The following is an 18,819-nucleotide window of genomic DNA, read 5'->3' as shown; positions in this document are numbered from 1 at the left end:
CAGACAACCAGCTGAAATGCTCCTGGAGGTTTTCAGCACACTCAGTGGCAGAGGGGGAAATCTAATTCCTGCAGCTCTGAACAAACCGAACTTGAGGAAACAAAGCTCTGTGTCCCGTCACAGAGAGGTGAATGCTCAATTATGGATAGTAAAGATTGGTCTCAGGCTTTCAGGGCACGGCACCACGTTCAGGGTCTGCCTGTAAGTTTTCATCTCCTGGTGATGGCAGCCCCCTACAGTGGGTCTGGTGCTTCTGTACTATACAGTGCTGCCCGCACACTGCAACTGCTTGTCCCCCATCAGTCACTGCAGGCCCAGAGGGAACGTCGCATCATATTGCCTCTGACTGAAATGAGGGGAAAGAGCCTGAGTACCCTACTGCAAGGGATGGTTCCTTGTTCATTCACTCCAGAATGTAAATAGGACAGTGTGCTTGTCACAAAGAATAAAACCAATGGGGTTTTGTCTTCATGAAGATCGCGACTGACAGGTCAGAGCTTGATGCTTGAAGGAAACAGGGTCTTTTCCCCTGGAAAGGTGCATGAAACTGGGCTGTGGGTAAGGGTTGGTGCCCTGAAATAAAAACCAGACTGGGCTCCTCTGTGTTTTATGGTGTAAGAGTAAGAAAACTGTGATAAACCTTTGCATGTTGTTTTCCTTATGATTTTTAAACTACTAAGTGTATTGTAAACTGATTTACCATTTATCTTCCTTAATGGACATGCTTCCTTTAGCACAAATTGCATCTCTTTCACAAACCACTCCTCAGACTTGTACCAAAATATCCACGTAACAAAAGGCATTTCTAAACCCTTTGCTTCTGTAATCATCTTCGTTCCCTCTAACCTCTTTCTGTCATCCCCTGTTACACTCAGACTGAGAGCTATGGGGCAAGGACATATCTCTTTAGCTGTATGGTTTCACCCGCTTGTACAGTGGTATTACAAACTCCTCTGTCCACCCACCCACACCCACACTCCCCACAGCAGCAGAAGGTGGAAAAATGAAAAATAAGTAAGTCACCCCATTCCCATCACCTCAGTTGCTGTTACTGAATTTCTTACCTTGAGTGTTTATGCTGCTGCAAGGCATGGAACACCTGAATTCCATAATGCAGAGTGGCTGTAAATATGAACCTCCCCTGCCTGCTGTCTTTTCTTGTTCCTACACAAGAATATTTTGGAAGAGTCTTCCTTCTAGAGTTTCATGGTCTCGTAGTGAAACTTCAGTTTCACCTTCAAGTCTTTCCTTGGATCTCACTTCACTGTAACTGAAGGCAAAAAAAGCAGGAAAGTAAATTAACCTATATAAACAGAGGCTGTACAAATAATTAACTGACTGCAATGCCATTGAAGGAAACAGAAACCAACCCCTGCTGCTCAGAAGCTGAGCTGGAGAAACATTCTCTTCACGCTGTCAAATCATAATATTTAATTTCAGAAAATATTTATTAATCTTATACGTGTATCACCAGCTAAGGGAAGATGAAAAAGCAGACCAACATTTACTTTTTTCCCCATGAAATGAATAATATGAGGTGTATGTTCATCTGCACACTTGTATTTCAGCTCGGTGAGCTGGTCTGTGAGTTACCTGTGCTACAGCCACACTCAACATTTTTCCTCCTCCAGTGATGCTTGTTTCATCAGTTTACTGTTTGCTCATCAGGTACAATGAATATGAAGTACTGCTTGGGTCTGCATTAACTGGAAAACAAGTGACTATTTGGTTATTAATGCGTTTTAGTTTGTAGAGTGCTTTTAGAGCAAATGAAAGAAAGCGTTTAGAGGGAAAACCCTTTTCTGCAGCCCTTTGGTGTTTGGTGAGGGACTGGTGTGCAGCAGCCACCACCCACAGGCCCCGTCCTGCTGAGCCCTGTGCCAGGACAGCCTTAAGCACCAGAAGCACATCTCTGCTGCCAGCACGGGCCACGGCTCCAGACCCACAGGCAAGCTGTGGTGGTGGCCAGCGCTCCTGGTACCTTTGTGAAGTGTTTTTTCAGCAAGAAATTAGTACCCGCTCATTTTATGCTTTTCAGTTATGGGATGATGAAAATCCCACATGAAAATGTGATAGTGCTTTATTTCTGCCCTATAATTGGCTCCCTGAGGCAAATGTACGGAGCCACGGGAACTACAAAGAGAGAGCACAGTGCCAACTGCTCACTGCAGAAACTGAGGCTGATACAGGAACCAAATTAGTCAAAAAGAACCCACAACAGCATTATTCTCTACGCAGCTCCACTTCCATGCATACATTAAAGCAACTTTGAGCTATTATTTCTGTTCTGTTTTCACGGCCCAAATTAAAGAAGTTCTGCAAGATGAAGTGCCAGGCCCAACTTTTGTGCATTTAGCCTCTCTTACAAGTTCACGTAAACTACAATGATGTCCAAAGGTTTTGGGCTTTCATCCCACCTTGGTTCAGCATTGACATCCCCACCTCCTGCTGTCCTCTTCTTCATCCACATTCAGCCTTTGTATTCCCTAGTTGGTCCTCTGAACTCATACCATCCAATGATTGCCTCCTTCAGATGACCACTTGTTCTCAGCAGCAGCCTGCATAACTCCCATCAGTAGCACACGTGCTCTTCCTCCAGAGGCAGCTCTCGTGCCTGGCTGACACCATGAGCCTGGCTGATCTGAGAAAGGCAGTGCCTACACTAAGTACAGCAGTGCTGCAGTGTCACCAGCCCACACCTGGAACACACCTTAACACAGTTTCTTGCTGAGACGTGTAGCAATGCATCCTGCTGTCCCACTCCAAGAGAGGTGCACCAAGAGCAGTTCTGATTCCTACTAGGAGATTCTGCTGGGTTGAGCTTCACAAGGAGGAAGGAACCTGGCTTCATTCTCTGCCTTCAGCTGGGGATGAGAAATCCTGCCCTGCTCTGGGTGAGCATAAGCACAGGACTCTACCTCTTCACTACCAGCTCAGCTGCCTTCTCTTTCAGCTTCTTCCTGCTGCTGGGGACACTGCCCTCACTGCTCAGCGAGTTCAGCTCTTCTCCATTCAGGCTTCAAACAGGGTGACAACTGATTGCTTTCATTTCCTTGGGTACTGCGGTCTCGCTTTCTCAACCCTAAAATGCCCAGTAAGACTGAGGTAGAAAACACACATAGCAGATACAGAGCCTTCCTGCTGCGGCCACAGGCTGCCTTTGCCAGCCCTCCTCCCATCTGTATCATGTCTGCACAGTGATGGAAGCTCACACTTCTTAAGACAGGGGTGAGGGGAAGATGTGCACAAAGCTCCAGACTGCTGAACTGACTGAGAACAAGTCAGAGTCCCAGGCTGGAAATAATTACACGACCATTTGAACCGTTTGCCCTTTTTAAACTGAAAAACATGCATTTCTTGTCAAATTCTCCTGACCTCAAGCTGCTCCAGCAGCTACAGGAATGAATTTTTGTACCAGGCTTTCACTTAGAGCAGTGAGCTTCCTCACGCTCAGCCAGACTGCTGACAGACAACCAAGCAGCTCACTCCCAGCACTCAGCAACGCGTGCTAAGGCACTCAGCAGCAGCTTCACTTTGCCACACAGAGACCCTGAGTTCCTCCTTTTGGAGGCAAATAATTAGCAGTTGTGCAATTACCACAAATAGGAAACCTCCTCATGAACTTTATTTGTCTTTTGTTTTAAAGCAGTTGGGATCCAAACACGGGCAAACTGCAATCCGATAAACACTTTCTGTTCAAAAGTATTTGGCAAGTTCATTCTATTGCAACATTTTTACTAGTAAAATGTTCATTAAATACAGTACATTTTTAAACAAGATTAATATAAAGCTAGTCCTTAAGACAGAAACCATCAGTAGAAATATCTTATGCTAATAAAAGCTGCAAACAGCTACTTAGAACTGTCCAGAGCAGAGACCTAGTCTGTATGTGGAACAACTGAAATAGCACATTTTTGAGGTTACTGGAACTTCATCCTAACATGGAGAAACAGAGTGAAATAATTGAAAAAGACCACCAGCTGCTTACAGTCCTGTGGTTAAACCACCAAATTCAAAATGAATACCCTTCAGTCAGCAAAAAAAAATCCTCCCGTGCCTCGTGTGTATGAAATGGAACAGTTTCAACTTGAGTGCCATTGTCCCAGTTAAATAAATGCATTCTCCAAACAGGATGGTTTTTCCCTTCTCTGCAGTGTTCTGCAAATTGTATGATTTTCAGGCAAGGAAGATGTTTTGAACCATGCCAGGTGTACATTTGATGCGGGACACAGTTCTTCCGTTGTACAGCATTTTGGTTTGAAGACAGGAAAATTACTGGGCACAAACTAGTCGAAGGAAAAAGCCAACAAATGGCTTACTGAGCTCTTCCTTAAAAGAAAAGAAAAACAAAACAAAAAAAAAACAGGGATATCAAGAACATATTTCCCTGTTTCTTACCTTCTACCAGAGTGCTTGACCATTTCTAAACAGGAATCAAGGTGGTAAAGAAGAGAGAAACAACTACTTCCTATCTTTTTGGAACACTGAAGTTCTTGGAGAATATTGGTACAGAAACTATATTACACCATGTACATTCACTTGTAAATATCTTAATATAGTTCCCCCAAACAAAAAATGCTGGTAGCGTTACAGAATTCTGTTAGGTATCAGTCCCAAAATACCATTACTTGTATTAAAAAGCTCTCTGTTAAGGTATTTGTATTCTGTAGTATCATTTAGTGATGTGCAAAGGCCACTGCCCCTGCTATCTGCACCACTTCAGTTCTTTCCCATAGCACATTTTACAATGAGGAAGTGGGGGAAAATGAAGTGAGAGGGTCGGGTGGTGACATCAATTCTAACTTCAGTGAAGTGAGCAACTGAAGTACATCTTACCTGCCTTACCTTGTCCTGTCTTTATATCTTCTGAAACCCTTCTGAACTAATGATTGGCAAAGAGAACACGAGCTTAATAGAATAGGAAATGTCATTTTATATTGAGATCATCTGCCTCACACAAGTTTATCATGAGTTTTGATTACTCAGCGTTCCTAAAATGGGTTTATGATTTGCTTATTGCTTGAAGATCTGCAAGAGTTAATAGAATTCAGGAGAAAAATGTCATTGGTAACTCTGCTGCTGGAGATAAATACAGATATGGCCATTTTATCTAAGCTTTCTGATTTCAGCTTGCTTAAGCTCAAAAACCACTTTCATGATACAAGCTCAATGACAAACTAACAAGTGGCACAAGAATTTTTCCAGCAAGGATATGTGGACAAGAAAACATGGCAGTAAATTTTGACCAAGTGGAATGTTTGCCCTGCACTAGATACAAACCTATTTTGATGTCAGTCACAGAAAAGCCTGAGCATGTTTTCTGTCCCTCTTTTTAATTTCAGGTGTACCCCTACAATTCTGGAATTCCATGATTGTAGAAGATGACCCTTCCTACTCTGCAAAGTGGACGGAGTTTTGCCATTAGAAAGCCCAGGCCCTGTAGTTACCTAAAACACCAAGATACCGGCATGCTAAGGAGCAAAGTAAGTGCAATGCTGAAGAAATGCTGAACTGAGCAATGGATTTAGTGAAGATGATGAGCAAAGATCTGTTCTTTTCCCTTGGCTAAATACCAACGACTCAAGGGAGCCCTGAGCCATCGGCCTCACTCACAAGAAGGATCCACATCCACTGCTGCACCATCAATCCCCTGGCAGCTGTCAGGCCCAGCTGCACAGTCCTGCCCCGCTGCCTCCTGCTCCTCACAGCAGTTGGGTGCACTCTGGTTGGGACAAGCCTGCGCCTCGCTGCCACTGGTGTCACCAGTGTCAGCACTGGCAGGATGCATGCCCTCCAACGCCCCAGCACGGAGAGTGCCTCTGCTGTCGGCCCCAGCCGTCTCATTCCCCAGGTCTATGACACCATCCAGCTGCTGCTCGGGGCCAGGCCCTGCTGCAGCCGAGAGCTGTGCAGCTAAGTTCCTCGTGTTCTCTGTGACTTCAAATTCCTGCTTCTCTGCCATCTGCTTCTCCCCAGGACTTAGTTTAGTCTTCCTTGATTTCTTCATTGGTTTGTTGTGCATGTCTTCTTTGGAGAACCTCCAGTGAAACTACAAATAAAAGACCCACACATTAAAGGCCACCTGTAACAGTCTCAAGCCGACATTTGCTTTCCTCAGTAGAAATGTTCTACTTAGTTTTAATTCAAAGCTAGTTTGACCAAAAAGACATGAGATGAAGAAACTGCATGACTAAATCAGATGGCTTAGAGATCACTGGAGCATGCACAGGTGTGTCTATGACACAGAGACAGGAGACAGTTATGCACTCTGCTTCTGCTGCATACTGTGCCTGCTGTGTTCCCTTCAAGAGGACATTCCCCTGCTGCATGGCTGTGTCAAAGCTGGCCAAGACATGAAGTCACATTCATAAGTGTTTGATTTAGTAAAAAAAAAAAAAAAAAAGTGATTCAAAACTTAAGTTTATTCAATCATGAAGATAGAGCAATGCTCTTTCCTTCTCTTACCCAAAAATTAAGGTTAAAAAAATAAATTACAAAAAAGAAAAAATGGTTTTCACAAGATCTTTGGTGTTATACAGTAGAGGCTTTCTTTCCTTTGTCTAAATTGTAATGATATTTAAGTGAAAGATAACATCTCAGTTCTAGAGCTCAACTGTTTAGAATTCACAGACAGCCGAGTACTTTCTCTCTGTTTTGCAGCAGGGCTGTACACCCACAGCTCCTTTCTAAAAGGGTGCTCTCCCAGACAGAAGCAAAATCGGGGCCCTGAACACAAGACAGTTTCTCCTGAAACTATAGGAGACTCTCTGCATACCTGCACTAATGCATACGTATGAATGTATACTCAAGTATTTATATTGTATTTCACAAAAATGTGTACAGCCCATTTCTGTTGAGATAAGCACTTCTGTGTGAACACACGTGATTATCACTGAATTTTGCACTAATAAGAATATTTTTCTGTCTTACTAAAAAGAAGTTTCACCACTCCTTGCCTGTTTCCTATTCTGTTCAACTTAAACTGAGCAGCAGTTGGTTGGTGTGCACAGATGGGATGGACAAGCTTCCAGCACTCCAGTGTCCTTCTATCTTTACCAGCAGATTTCCCTCCACGTTTCAGCCATCTACAAACACTACAGACGTGCCACATCATAAGTTAAGACCACGTGAGAGCCTGTGAGTTTAGATGGCAGAACATTCAGCAGCTTCATCAAATTCTAGGTTTGGCATCTTTGAAGTGTCTCACAACAGCTGTTCACAAAGGCTGTGAAAGCCTTACAAGTCTCTATACGATCATAACCAACGTAACCCATTTTCCTTGACCTTCAGTCTGAAAATGTTAGCTACTTTTGCCCGAGTACGTCTGTATATTTAACACAGCCAACAAGTAAATCCTTTGTTTCATCAACCAGACACTGTTAAATAAGTTTTTACATTTTTTCATTTGGGGGTATAAACAAATCATCGAGTCGTCTGGATGGTATGCATTTGTTATTACAGTACAAGAAATCAGCATCATACTGTTTCTCTGAAGACATACAATTGCTTACAGCCACCCCCCCACACACCTTCCCCCCCATTCAAACCACACAGTGGTAGTACAAGAATAACTGAATATGGGCACCTCATCCCAACAGCCCTTTAAGTACTTGAAAACAAAGAGAAAGAACAAGAAAGATGTCCTCTGTAGCAGCATCACAGAATAACTGGACTCCAGCTTCACTAATAAGAAAGGGTAAATCCCAAACAACAGACGTGGTCCCAGCAGCTTTCTCCTGCTTTAGCCAGCTCAAGCTCCTTCCAGTTCTCCACAGTATTTAAAAGGCTACTCTCACAGAGCTAGCTCCAATCCGGGGAGGGCTCTGTAGACAAAAACTGTCTGCTGTTACCTAAACACCAGCTACAATGCTCTCAGTGCTCTACTTAACATTTCCCATATCCTACTGTAGCTCAGCTGTGAGCACAGCAATCCTGCTGATGACATCTGGCCAGGCAGCACTCAGCAATTGCAGAGAATAAAACAGAATAAAAATGAGGCCGTACAAGCAACCTTCTCATCACGTGGTCTCAGAGAGCTCTTCTGTACTTCACCTGGCTTTCTGATCCTTCCCCTGCACACAGAAAGGGCAAGGCAAATTCATACACAAGAGGAAGGTCAGCACTTGCCCAGTGCCAGTATTTCCCCTTCAGCCTTACAGCATGACACAGCTGGGTGGGGGGTTCCCACTGTTATGCTTTTAAAAAGGGAAATGGGAATACGTATGTTTATCCACGTATGAACGTTATTAGCTGTCAGCTGTGTTCTCAGATAATTTAGCTGGATTCAGGGGGCTTTATGCTCAAATTCTAGCAGAACTTGTTAACAATCTAGCACTAGATAGAAACATTAGCCAAGATCAGGACAGCACTGTGCAAGACATTATGAAAAGCTGCACTTTTCTCTGTCCCAGTGCAGAATGGGTAAGATAGAACAGTACCAGTTCCACTTTGCAGACAGTGAATGCGGGCAGAGAATTTTAGGTCACATGTGCAGGCTTATGGCACAGCTGTAAAGAGAATTCTACACCTCTTCTGCTGCCAAGAGTCCAGCAAAGAACAAAATACAAGGGTTTTCACATAATCTGAGCATCTGTTTCTTCCATTTGAACAGTTCAATTCCTTGTGCCTTGCTTCAGATTAACAGGCCTCTTTACCAGAGAGATGTTCAATAAGCCACTTTCACTTCTTCGGGAAATCAATTACAATATTAAAATTCTGCCAACAAAAAAGCAAAGAAACGAGGAACACAGGGTTATTTACCTTAGATTCTTTTTTCTTTGCTTTCTGGGGCAAAGAAGGTCTCTGAAGAAATACAATTTGCTTTGTAGCTAAATTCCCTTCCCTGAAAAGAAACAAATGCACACTCCTAAGAATGGATTAAGTTCACATGCAGCATCAGTCAAAGCAAAAATCCATCTCAGTCATTTATATCTGAGGGTCAAAGAAGAACAAAATGAAGAATGACCTAAACACTGCTCGTCCCCAGTATCTTCAAGCAGCCTGGCATTTTTGGAGAAAAGCCATCAACTGATAACTCCGATGGAGACTGTTACTGTGACATGCTTTAACTGTATGTTTTAGAACTAGAGTATAAACAAAATAAATCGCTTTGAACAAAAAGCAAAAAACTGTGGTGCTTGTGTGCAGCCCCAATGGGTCTGTGTGTGCCCCACAGGCATGCAGCAAAGCAGGAGGAGGCACAAGAAAACACCAGCAGCAGTTGCATTGGGTGTCTTTCTGCACTGACAACCTGGCCTGTGCTACTGGAGTTATAAATGTAACACAGGAAACCATAAGAGAAAAAAATGTATATACACCTTTAAGGGACAAGGCTTACATACCATAATTATGATTTTCCATTTGTTCCTATATTTAAATGTACATCAAAGACTTTAAGATAGTGGCACAGATGGCCTTACTTTTTAGGCATTTATGGGTAGGAACAGTCTTCACCTAGTTCTCAAAAGGAAGTGGGCATATTTTTCCTCTTTATTTTTCCTAAAAATATCATGACCGATTATATTGGCTTATATATAAATACATTCCTGATTAGTGTAAATCCAGAACGCTCCATCTTCATAGCTATCAAGTGGGATGATTTTTTTTCACCACCATTAGAAAGAATGTTTTTAAGTGACTCTCATTTATGTCTAAAAATCTCTGAATATTAATAATAGCAAAGCAGATCCCACAATGGCTACATATGCAAACAAGGCTACCAGAATAATGACATAATAATTGGACATGATTCTGCTCAGCTAGACTGTGTACCATCAGCATTAGACAGATAGTAATTAAGAATGAAATTAATTCTCTTCAAATAGGCAACATCTCACTCTAAACATTATCACGGGTTTTGCTTTTGCTCCAAATGGAGGTACTAAGTGAGAGAACCACAGCAGGGATTTATTTATTTATTTCTGACACAGAGACAGACACGATAATCAGAGAACACATGCAGAAACCACAGAGCCATTTTGCATTCTTTTGCCCACCAGACACGTGCTTCCTGCCTAACATGGCTTGTGGTGCTCTGAAAATGCAGAGAACAGCTGCAGGAGGGTTTGCAAAGGCACTGAATGTGGACGAGAAAATCTATGCTAACTGTGCACAGAATTGCTTGTGGTGCACAGGCAGTGGCTGAAAAGCAGTGCTCACCCCTCCCTACCTGTTTGTCTTCACAATTGGGGTAGGAAGCACGCACGTCAGCTGCCAGCCATACATGGCAAGGGAATTCAGCAGTGGAACATAGTCTGTCTGCACTTCCACCCCCTAGGAGAGAAAAATCAGCAGTTAGCATCAGCTCTTGCAGTGTGACATTCATTTCAACTTACTGTTTTTCTGGAAGGAGGAGAGGGATTTTGTGCTGAAGTGAATCATTGCAAACAAGTGAACCATCCACCAGCTGGACAAGAAAAAAAAATGAGGCATGGGAACAACCACCAGTTCACCCTAACCTGTGAAATGAGTTTGCTTGGAATGGTAAACATCTCTGAGTGTTGTTGACTTTTTTTTTTATATTGCCTAAATCATCCATACTTCAAATGATTCCAGATCTGAACAGGACAAACTCATTGTGTTTATTAAGTACCCCCTACCAAACAGAAACACTGACAACATGACAACAATGCTTTGCCCAGAATCTGCAGTTATCTAGGCTAGATCAAATGTGAACATCAGTTGGACAACTCTACAATGGCAGATCAAGAGCAAGATGGCCAACAACAGAAATAAAACCCAAGTACAAGTCTGTTCTTCGTACTATCCATGAATATACCCCGTCTCCTTGTTCATTTTGAATCAGGAAATCTGTGGGGAAGACCAAAAACACTGTCTTTCAGATACACACAAAGCAGCCTTGCTAATCCTCTCTCCAATAGATGGTGAAGCCTGTCATTCACACAGACAGAATACTGGTGCTTTCAACAAAGATTGCTCCAGTGTCTAATTGCCAAGAGTTCCGCTAACTTAAGAATAGATGTCAGAGCATATTTACTTGTTTTTGATCTTAATAAATACAAAATGGAGAAACGGTAACTACTAGCCTCTACAAACATAGCTGTATCCCATTGGAATAACAATTGGATCTGCCAGAAAGCTCAAGTACTTACACTGGACTAACGTGCAAGTAGTTTTAATTGCCAATTTTCAGCACAATAATTTTCTCTATTTTCCTCAGAGCTGCTCCAAAAATCCATTTATTCTGTAGTAATAGTCATCTGGTCAGATCTAATTCAAATCCTCCTGTAGTACTTCAACTTATCTTAGCAATTTCCAACTTCAACTATTCGTTTCTTCTAATGAATGTAATATAGGTCACTTGATATCTTCGTAACTGAACGACTGCCTGACTCTACTTATTAAAATCTCATCTCAACTGCAAATAGCCCAAGCAGCTCTATCACTCCTGCTTAAAATAAAGGAGGATATTTGAAAAATCTGCACCAGAAAGTGGCTGTAAGAGAACACTCAACTCACGTTGCTCTGATTTCTCTACAGAGGCTTTCACTCATACAGCTGCTTTGCAGCACCAGCATGTATCTGAATTGCTGATCACTGATTTCCCCTGAAGCAATCAGGTCTGATCCCACAGCTGAGATCACAAGCAGTTTGGTGCCTCCCCACACTTCCATTCTCCTCCTTGCCCTTCCTGCTCTCTGTACCCACTGAGCTTTATCAGGCTGGTCAACAACACCTTCTGAAAACAATGAAAAGATGAGCACCAGCAATGAGGTCAGTGCATCACCACTGCCAGCCCTCCTCCAGACACCTGACACATGGTAAGATCTGATGAAAACATTCCCTCTCTCAAAGCATTTGTAAATGACAAACCACAGGAAGCTCACTCCTCAGGAGAGCATCAGTCAGACCAGTGGGTCAGGAAACACCAGTACAGCAGACCTTGTCTGAGTCCCAAGCAACCTCCCATGCTGCAAACAGGACTCCTATTTTGAACTCAATGCCTAAGGTCAGGGAACACCAGGAGATCTTTCTCCTTGCATAAGGACACGCACACAAACATGTCAAAAATCAGCAGGATGACAGCAATGAGGAGGGACATCAGTATGACGTGGAGCTCGCCTGGCTGCTGCACAACCCAGAGTGTGAGGCCGTACTGTCCCCACTGTCACAGCCCTGTCCCCACAGGGCAAAAGGAGGCCAGGACCCATCTGACCTGTCACAGTTAAGCACCACGTGCAGGGATGATGCTGTGCTTCACACAGGCTTCTAACTCCTCATTTGCAAATACCGACAATGGCAGCTTTAAGACCACATAAATGAGTTATCCTCCCTCTCCCAGATCATTACCTGCAGTCCTGTCCTAGGACTGGAAGTTGGCCACAAGCAGGAGCTACGGTTATAAAGACCTTTAGGACAGCGCACAAAGAATCAGTGTCACCCAGAATGCTTTCCTACATAAATCCAAATAACAATATAGTGAGAGCTGGGTGCATAAGAAAAGAAATAGCTAATTTATTTTATTTTTTATAACAATGATTTTTTTATCTATTATTTGTGACAATGGACATTTGATTTCTTAAGAGGAAATTTCAACACTCTTTCTAGCTAACAGATCTGAATTTGAAAACCAATAGGAGGAGAAGGTACACACCAGAGCTCTGCTCAACAAGAGGTGTTCACGTAACGTGTCTCAAAGTAGATGTTTCATTCAGTGAGAGGGTGGAAAATCTTAATTAACTTCTTTCCCACTCTGCTATGGATGGTAAGTCATCTCTGATCACACCTGGGGTGTCAAGAAGCCAGAGCACAGTGAGTGAGATTTTTCCCTTGACTTACGTCACATGAAAAGAATTCATTTTTTCTGTAGTTGTATTGTTTGTTTTCAGCCTTTTTTTTTTCCCCCTTTCACAGCAGCTTCTGCTCATTAGAAAGGAATAAAAAGTACGATTAAAAAATGATAGAGATAATATCTAGGGCAACCCATACAAACGACTGCATTAACTATTTTTCTTTCCTTTTTCCCTCCTTACTGTGGAGATTTTAACCACAGCAAGAAAATAAACACGCCAGCTACTAAGCTCTTGTGAGACAGAAAGAAGTTGATCAGAAATCGTTTTTTCCTGGGCTAAGTGAATGTGATTTAGTTACAGAGCAGCTATGGATTGTCACTGTTTAATATTTTTTCCAATGTGGGTTAAAGAGTGGAAGATTGAGAATCCCATTAAATACATCTTAATAAAACCTTTACAAGCAAATCCTAATAGTCTGCATGCTAAGGCCTATGGACAGATGGCAAAGAGGATGGAAAGTAAAAATCACAGCAGCTTTTAAGTAGGCTCAAGCTATTGTTTGTGGGGGAACACAGACAGTGTTCCTACCCAGCCCCCTACACAAACACTGGAGAGAGCCCACAGAGGAGGCAGCATGCACCCTGGGGAGCAGACTACCAGTCTTTACCACTGCTGAAGTTGCAGCTATTTCTATTTCACTGCAGGGAGAGAAAGAGGATATGGTGAAGGTAACACTGGCACCTTGTGAAAAAGAGAGAAAATAAAATGAGAGAAATCAAATATATGGGCTATCTGAGAATGACCTGGTACAAGAATGCTGCAAATGTTTGATGGCCACAGTAATACAGAAGAGACCAAGCCCAAGCTCTAAATCTGGGAATGATTCATCCATTCCTGTTTTAAACTGATTTCATAAAACACTTTCTCTTAATAACATAACGCTATTGATCCATTAAAACTATCTATTGTAAGCAAAAGAGAAGTTTCACAAGTGCAGCAGCAAAAAAATTGCACCATGCTCCTCCAGTACTGAGCTTCTCCTAAATCTCAGCCTGTAATAAACTACAGAGCCTTGTCAGCAGACACACACGAGAAGTATGCCAGCTTTACAGCACAGCAGTGTGGGCAAATAGAAAAACAAAACAAGACAGCCTTTTGCTCATTATATAAGATGCATGTAATTTATATTTCTTAATAAGATTACTTATGATATGTGAATTCATGGACTGTGAAGTACTTTTGAGAACATACAAATCTGCAGAGCTGAACTGGGTGACATCCCATTGAAAACAGTTTTTCTGAGATTCAAACGTACCCATTCACAACTGCCACACACATCTACGCTGCTGAGTAACATTCACATCTGTCTCTGTATCTAGTGTAAAGAAAAATAAACAACAAAAAAAACTTCCTCTGCATGCTAAGTCCACTTCTCTCAGCGACCTCAGTGGAGGCATACACTACTTTCTGGCATGGGTATAAAAATGTTAAAAATGTTTGAGTACTTCTGGTATTGTCTACACCCGTAAGACAGAAGCACGTTTAGTGATGGAATGTCACATTTACAGAAGCAGGACAGGCAGCAAAAGCTCCTCAAGGTGAACGTACTGCATTAGAATGGAGAAGGGTCTCCTCAAAGCAAGTGTGGAAGTGTCTTACAAAATCTGCTGAACTTAATAGTGCATAGGGGACATGCACATGACAGCACAATTCCACATAATTGGCCGTGGAGCACAAGAAATAAATACGATCTAGCAATTCATCAGTACATCTTCCTAAATAACTCTGGCATTTTCAGTCTCATAATTCAGGCAACATTTGCATGCTGTATCTTCAGGTGAGTGCTGATTTAACCATCTATCCACCAACTGTTCTTGGAACAACAACTAAAAATAATAGACTAACACTATCTGAGAACTAGTATAACCCAGAGTGCTCACCACACACAGCTGAAGCTTCTGCACACAGCTTCCTCACTGTAATGTCTTTCAGTTTCCCTCAGACAATCTTCAGATTTCCAAAAATCTTCTGTGTACCACTTTACCATTCAGAAACAAATAATCTACTTCCTAAGAAGACGCACAGCTGAAAGACAGACGCTCTACGGCAACAGGTTCAAGTCAACAGGAGAGGAAACCTCAGAAACACCCTTTACTAACATGAAGGGCAGTGATGGCAATTGATGGCATCCCAGCTGCTGCCTTCCATGGTGCTCAAAATGCTGGAGCCCAACCTGTGGCTGCCCAGCAGCAGCTCAGGGTCAAGGAGGCACATGAGTCAGGTCCCTACTGCCTGGCCAAAGGTGACCTGATGCGAAAAAGAAACCAGACTTGTGCCCTTTGTGATTCTTTATGAAGTGTAAAAGAGGTCTGAAAGGCTTTTTTTTCAGTTTGTACTCGAGCAGAAAGTTCAGATCTGCTATTCCCATTTTTTTTCCTGAAAGTTTCTATGGGTGAGTGGAGAACTAATACTCATCTATGATCCTGCCACAGACCTAAGCAAACCATGTCAGATAGAACATGATTTTCTTTTTAATTGAGATTGTTATAAATCCTGTGCTTTTCTGCCTGCTTAGTTCAAGGGTCCTTTACTCACCTGGAAGAAACGTTGACTTTGCCAAACTTCAGTACTTCCAGCACTACAACAAAGTACTGCTAAAATCATCAACAAAAGCAAAGAGATCAGCCTGTGTATTTTAATCCTACAGGGCACATCTATTGAGTTCAGCAGACAAAAACAGAGATACTTATGCTGTTCTTGTATCTTAGACAAAAGAAAAAAACAGCAACTACAAATACCTGTTAAAGATAACAGGCTCGTGAAGGTTTTGCTCAGCTTTGCTTATACAGCAACAAGGGGCAAAATACTGAAATACTATGTCCAGGCTAACATATTTGTCTTTTGGGTGGTAAAGAGTCACTGTCAGAACTGCATTTCATGCCAACTGCCATCAGCTCTTTCACTGACCCAGTCATGCCTTTCTCCTATGGCTAAAGACAATAAAACGTCGCTTAATTGACATGACCTAAATCAAATCTACAGTCAAATCAAATCTTTATTTCCAGAGAATTTTTCTAAAGGCTTACATTAAGGCCACTTGCAACACGGGCTTAACAGAGATCATTTTCAAATCTTTTGATACATCACACCGTAAAAGGTTTATCGTGTCCACAGCAGACACTGACCCCATTCAGTTTCGCCAGGGAAATGGTAACACTGTGGTATATTTGAGATTTCAATCCATGCCAGTGTACCAAAGATATGGTAACAGCAGAGAAGAAGAAAGCAATGAATCACCAGCTGATGATTTTCAAAGAGAAAATATTGTAAATTACAGACAGTAATTTCAGAAAGAAAAAGATTTCTGAGAAACAATGTGGGTATCTATAAGAAACACTGCAGCACTCAACTCCAAAGACACTACTAGCCATTTTGTCTTGGCTAATGGTGAAGAGAAGGTGACAGATTAAGAGTTGGGCAGGGGGAAATCATGCAGGCTTTGATTAATCAGAGCTGTCTACCCACATTTGCCTAGGCAAGCAGAATTGAAACCATCATGTAAGTTCCAGTGCCATATCTCAGAAACTGCTGTGGAAATAACACGCCCTGACATTTTTAGACTTAAAATGATAGAAATCAGAGCAGCATTTTGCCATTAGTACTCCTCTGGTCATTCACAGAGGATGCGACAGCTCTACTTTGCTCGAGGAGAAAGAGTTAAATCACTCAGAGCTATTACATCCTGTCTGCTGCTTGGCGGGACCACATACTGTGACAGCTGCAAGCTTTACATCCTCTACAGACTGACATTTTACACACATAACCAGTGCATCACATTGTTCAGCTTGTTTTCTCTTAGCCTCAGCAATTAAAAAGGCAGCACATTCACCACTACGAGGTGTGCCAACCCCTCTCTTTTGCCTTTACGATTAAGCAGCAGAACTTTATCTTTTCATTGAGAAAGATTCTCTAGATCTTATTACTGAGAGCATCAGTATGTGCCGTATGCCTTCTGTGTTGAACAGCTTTCTTTTGTTGTGGCTGGGATTCTTTTCATTTGTTTGTTTCTTAATCCTAATTGGAACGCAGCACAATACATTTGCACAGTTCAGATCGCATCTGAACAAGTCTACAGCTCTTCCAGACATCCTATCTGATACAAGCTTGAAGTAAGGACCCATTATACACATTTATGTCATGCTGCCCATCAGTGCTTCTACTGCTGCCTAGGTATAAACAAAACTGACCAAAAATGGAAAAGGTTAATCTAGAGCACAGCTAAACTGGTATAAAAAAAACCAAAACATTCTACATTAATGAGGCATCCCCACTGCTCCAAAACTATCTCTGTGGCAACATTTTGATATACCAATAATAGAAAAAAAGTATTAGGGAATCTCCTGTCAGTACTGAACTCTGTCTCTTTCCCTCTGTATCTCCCATTTCAGTCTCTTCCTCTGCCCCTTCATTATTTCATGATCACAGTTAATAAAGGTGGACTCCAAGGGAGTTTAACAGAAGACAACTTAATTTTCTGGTTTGGACACAGGGCGAGTGCCTACAGATTCCCTTGGCTTCCAGTATTTCCTCCTTCATTTGACAACTTTATTTACCCATGCCTATTATCTCACATGGGGCAGGAAATATCCAGGCTGCTACTTAAATCCCAGGGGAAGAAAACAGGTGGTAAGGTCTGCTCTTTGTCTACATGGGTAGGAGCTTTCCAAGAGTTCCACAATGCCTCAACACCCTCCAGCAAGTTTTTTTTTCTCTACTCCATTCCTCCATTTTCACATTGGTGGGTAACATATTCATAGCGTGAAGTAGGCAACTGACCTCAGAAGGACAAAATTGCTAGGGAATAGCCAGCATTCAAATTTCAGATTACAGCAGAGAACAATCTGATCACGCCAACAAGTTGTGTACATGCTATCAGCTAGTTTCTGAAGCTGCACACAGACCTACCAAGTCTTACACCTGGAACTAGAGACTCTTTATGTTAGCCCTCACACAGACAGAGTACGCAGCATTACAGCATCTCCTGACACACCAGATGGCTTTTGCTGGTTGATGCCTTAATCTGTTGGCCAGTTGTGCCTCCAGCTTGAAGAAAGGCATCACAGCAAGACCTCAGGCAACCAATGTACTACCTTCCAGGCTCTAACACTTAGAGTGGCCATGCTAGAAGACACTCCTTTGCTCTGTCCTAGCATTCAGTTACTGCCATCATAGGTTCATAAGGTTGGAAAGGACCTACAAAATCTAGTCCAACCAACCTCAGTCGTGTGTCATGCGTGTTGCATTTGATGCTTGTTAATCATTGTTTTTGTATATATATTAAGCATGATGTAATGATGTTGAATAAGGGGGGGAACGTTATGGTTGTATGATTTTTGTTATATTATTGATATTCCACATGATAATATCATGTAGCATATTAGAGTTAAAGATTTAATGCTCCAGCTGCATAATGATCGATCATTCTGGGTATACCTGTCTCAGAAGAGAAGAACTACTTCCCCCACAGGACTGCGTGATGCTTTGTATTTTTACGTGTTCCTGCTCAGAGGGAAAGATAATAACTGTCTGCAGTCATGGGACTGGTGCTCTTTTCCTCTGGGATCAGCTCAGCAGTGGGTGCTTGCTGCCGTCTCGCCTTCAGCGCTAGCGTAATGCCTTTGGTTTATCGGACACTCTCCCTTGCTCATTTTATTTATTAGCCTCAATTCCAATTATATTGTGTTATTTTGCTTTCCAATATCTATTTAGTAAATTAGCTTTCCTCCTCAGATCGTTGCCACTGTTTTGTTCCTAGGCCCATCTCCCTCTTCTCCCTTTCCTGGGGCACGGATCCGCAAGTCCTCCGCACCAATCGTCACAGAACCGGGCCGAACCAGCCCTGTAAACCGTTGACACTTCCCAGTTTCTACTTGAACCCATATATCCTTTTTGAATGCACATTATTCTCCAGAAATGTGTTCTATCAATTTCCTTCCTGCTGTGTGATGTATGACCTGAATTAGTTTTGTTTTTTCTTCATTTTGCACCTGGTCCTTGACTAGCTTCA

General features: G+C 42.3%; 1 protein-coding gene across 1 annotated transcript in view; it reads right to left on the bottom strand.

Annotated features, from left to right (window-relative positions):
• Positions 1–3,608: 3,608 nt before the first annotated feature.
• RFTN1 (raftlin, lipid raft linker 1) overlaps positions 3,609–18,819 on the bottom strand; it is an 89,379-nt gene continuing 74,168 nt past the window's right edge. Inside the window, exons 8-10 of the mRNA XM_065752963.1 lie at positions 10,169–10,272; positions 8,761–8,842; positions 3,609–6,049 (exon numbers count right to left, since the gene is read on the bottom strand). Of these exons, the coding sequence (XP_065609035.1) occupies positions 5,606–6,049; positions 8,761–8,842; positions 10,169–10,272 (630 nt within the window). The 3' untranslated portion in view covers positions 3,609–5,605. The remainder of the gene's footprint in view (positions 6,050–8,760; positions 8,843–10,168; positions 10,273–18,819) is intronic.

Source organism: Cyrtonyx montezumae, unplaced genomic scaffold, assembly GCF_038088225.1.
Source record: "Cyrtonyx montezumae isolate F1298 unplaced genomic scaffold, pur_monq_1.0 scaffold_8, whole genome shotgun sequence".
Lineage (NCBI taxonomy): Eukaryota > Metazoa > Chordata > Aves > Galliformes > Odontophoridae > Cyrtonyx > Cyrtonyx montezumae.
The sequence above is the reverse complement of the archived record's forward strand: the minus strand, read 5'-3'. Positions and strand labels throughout refer to the sequence as shown.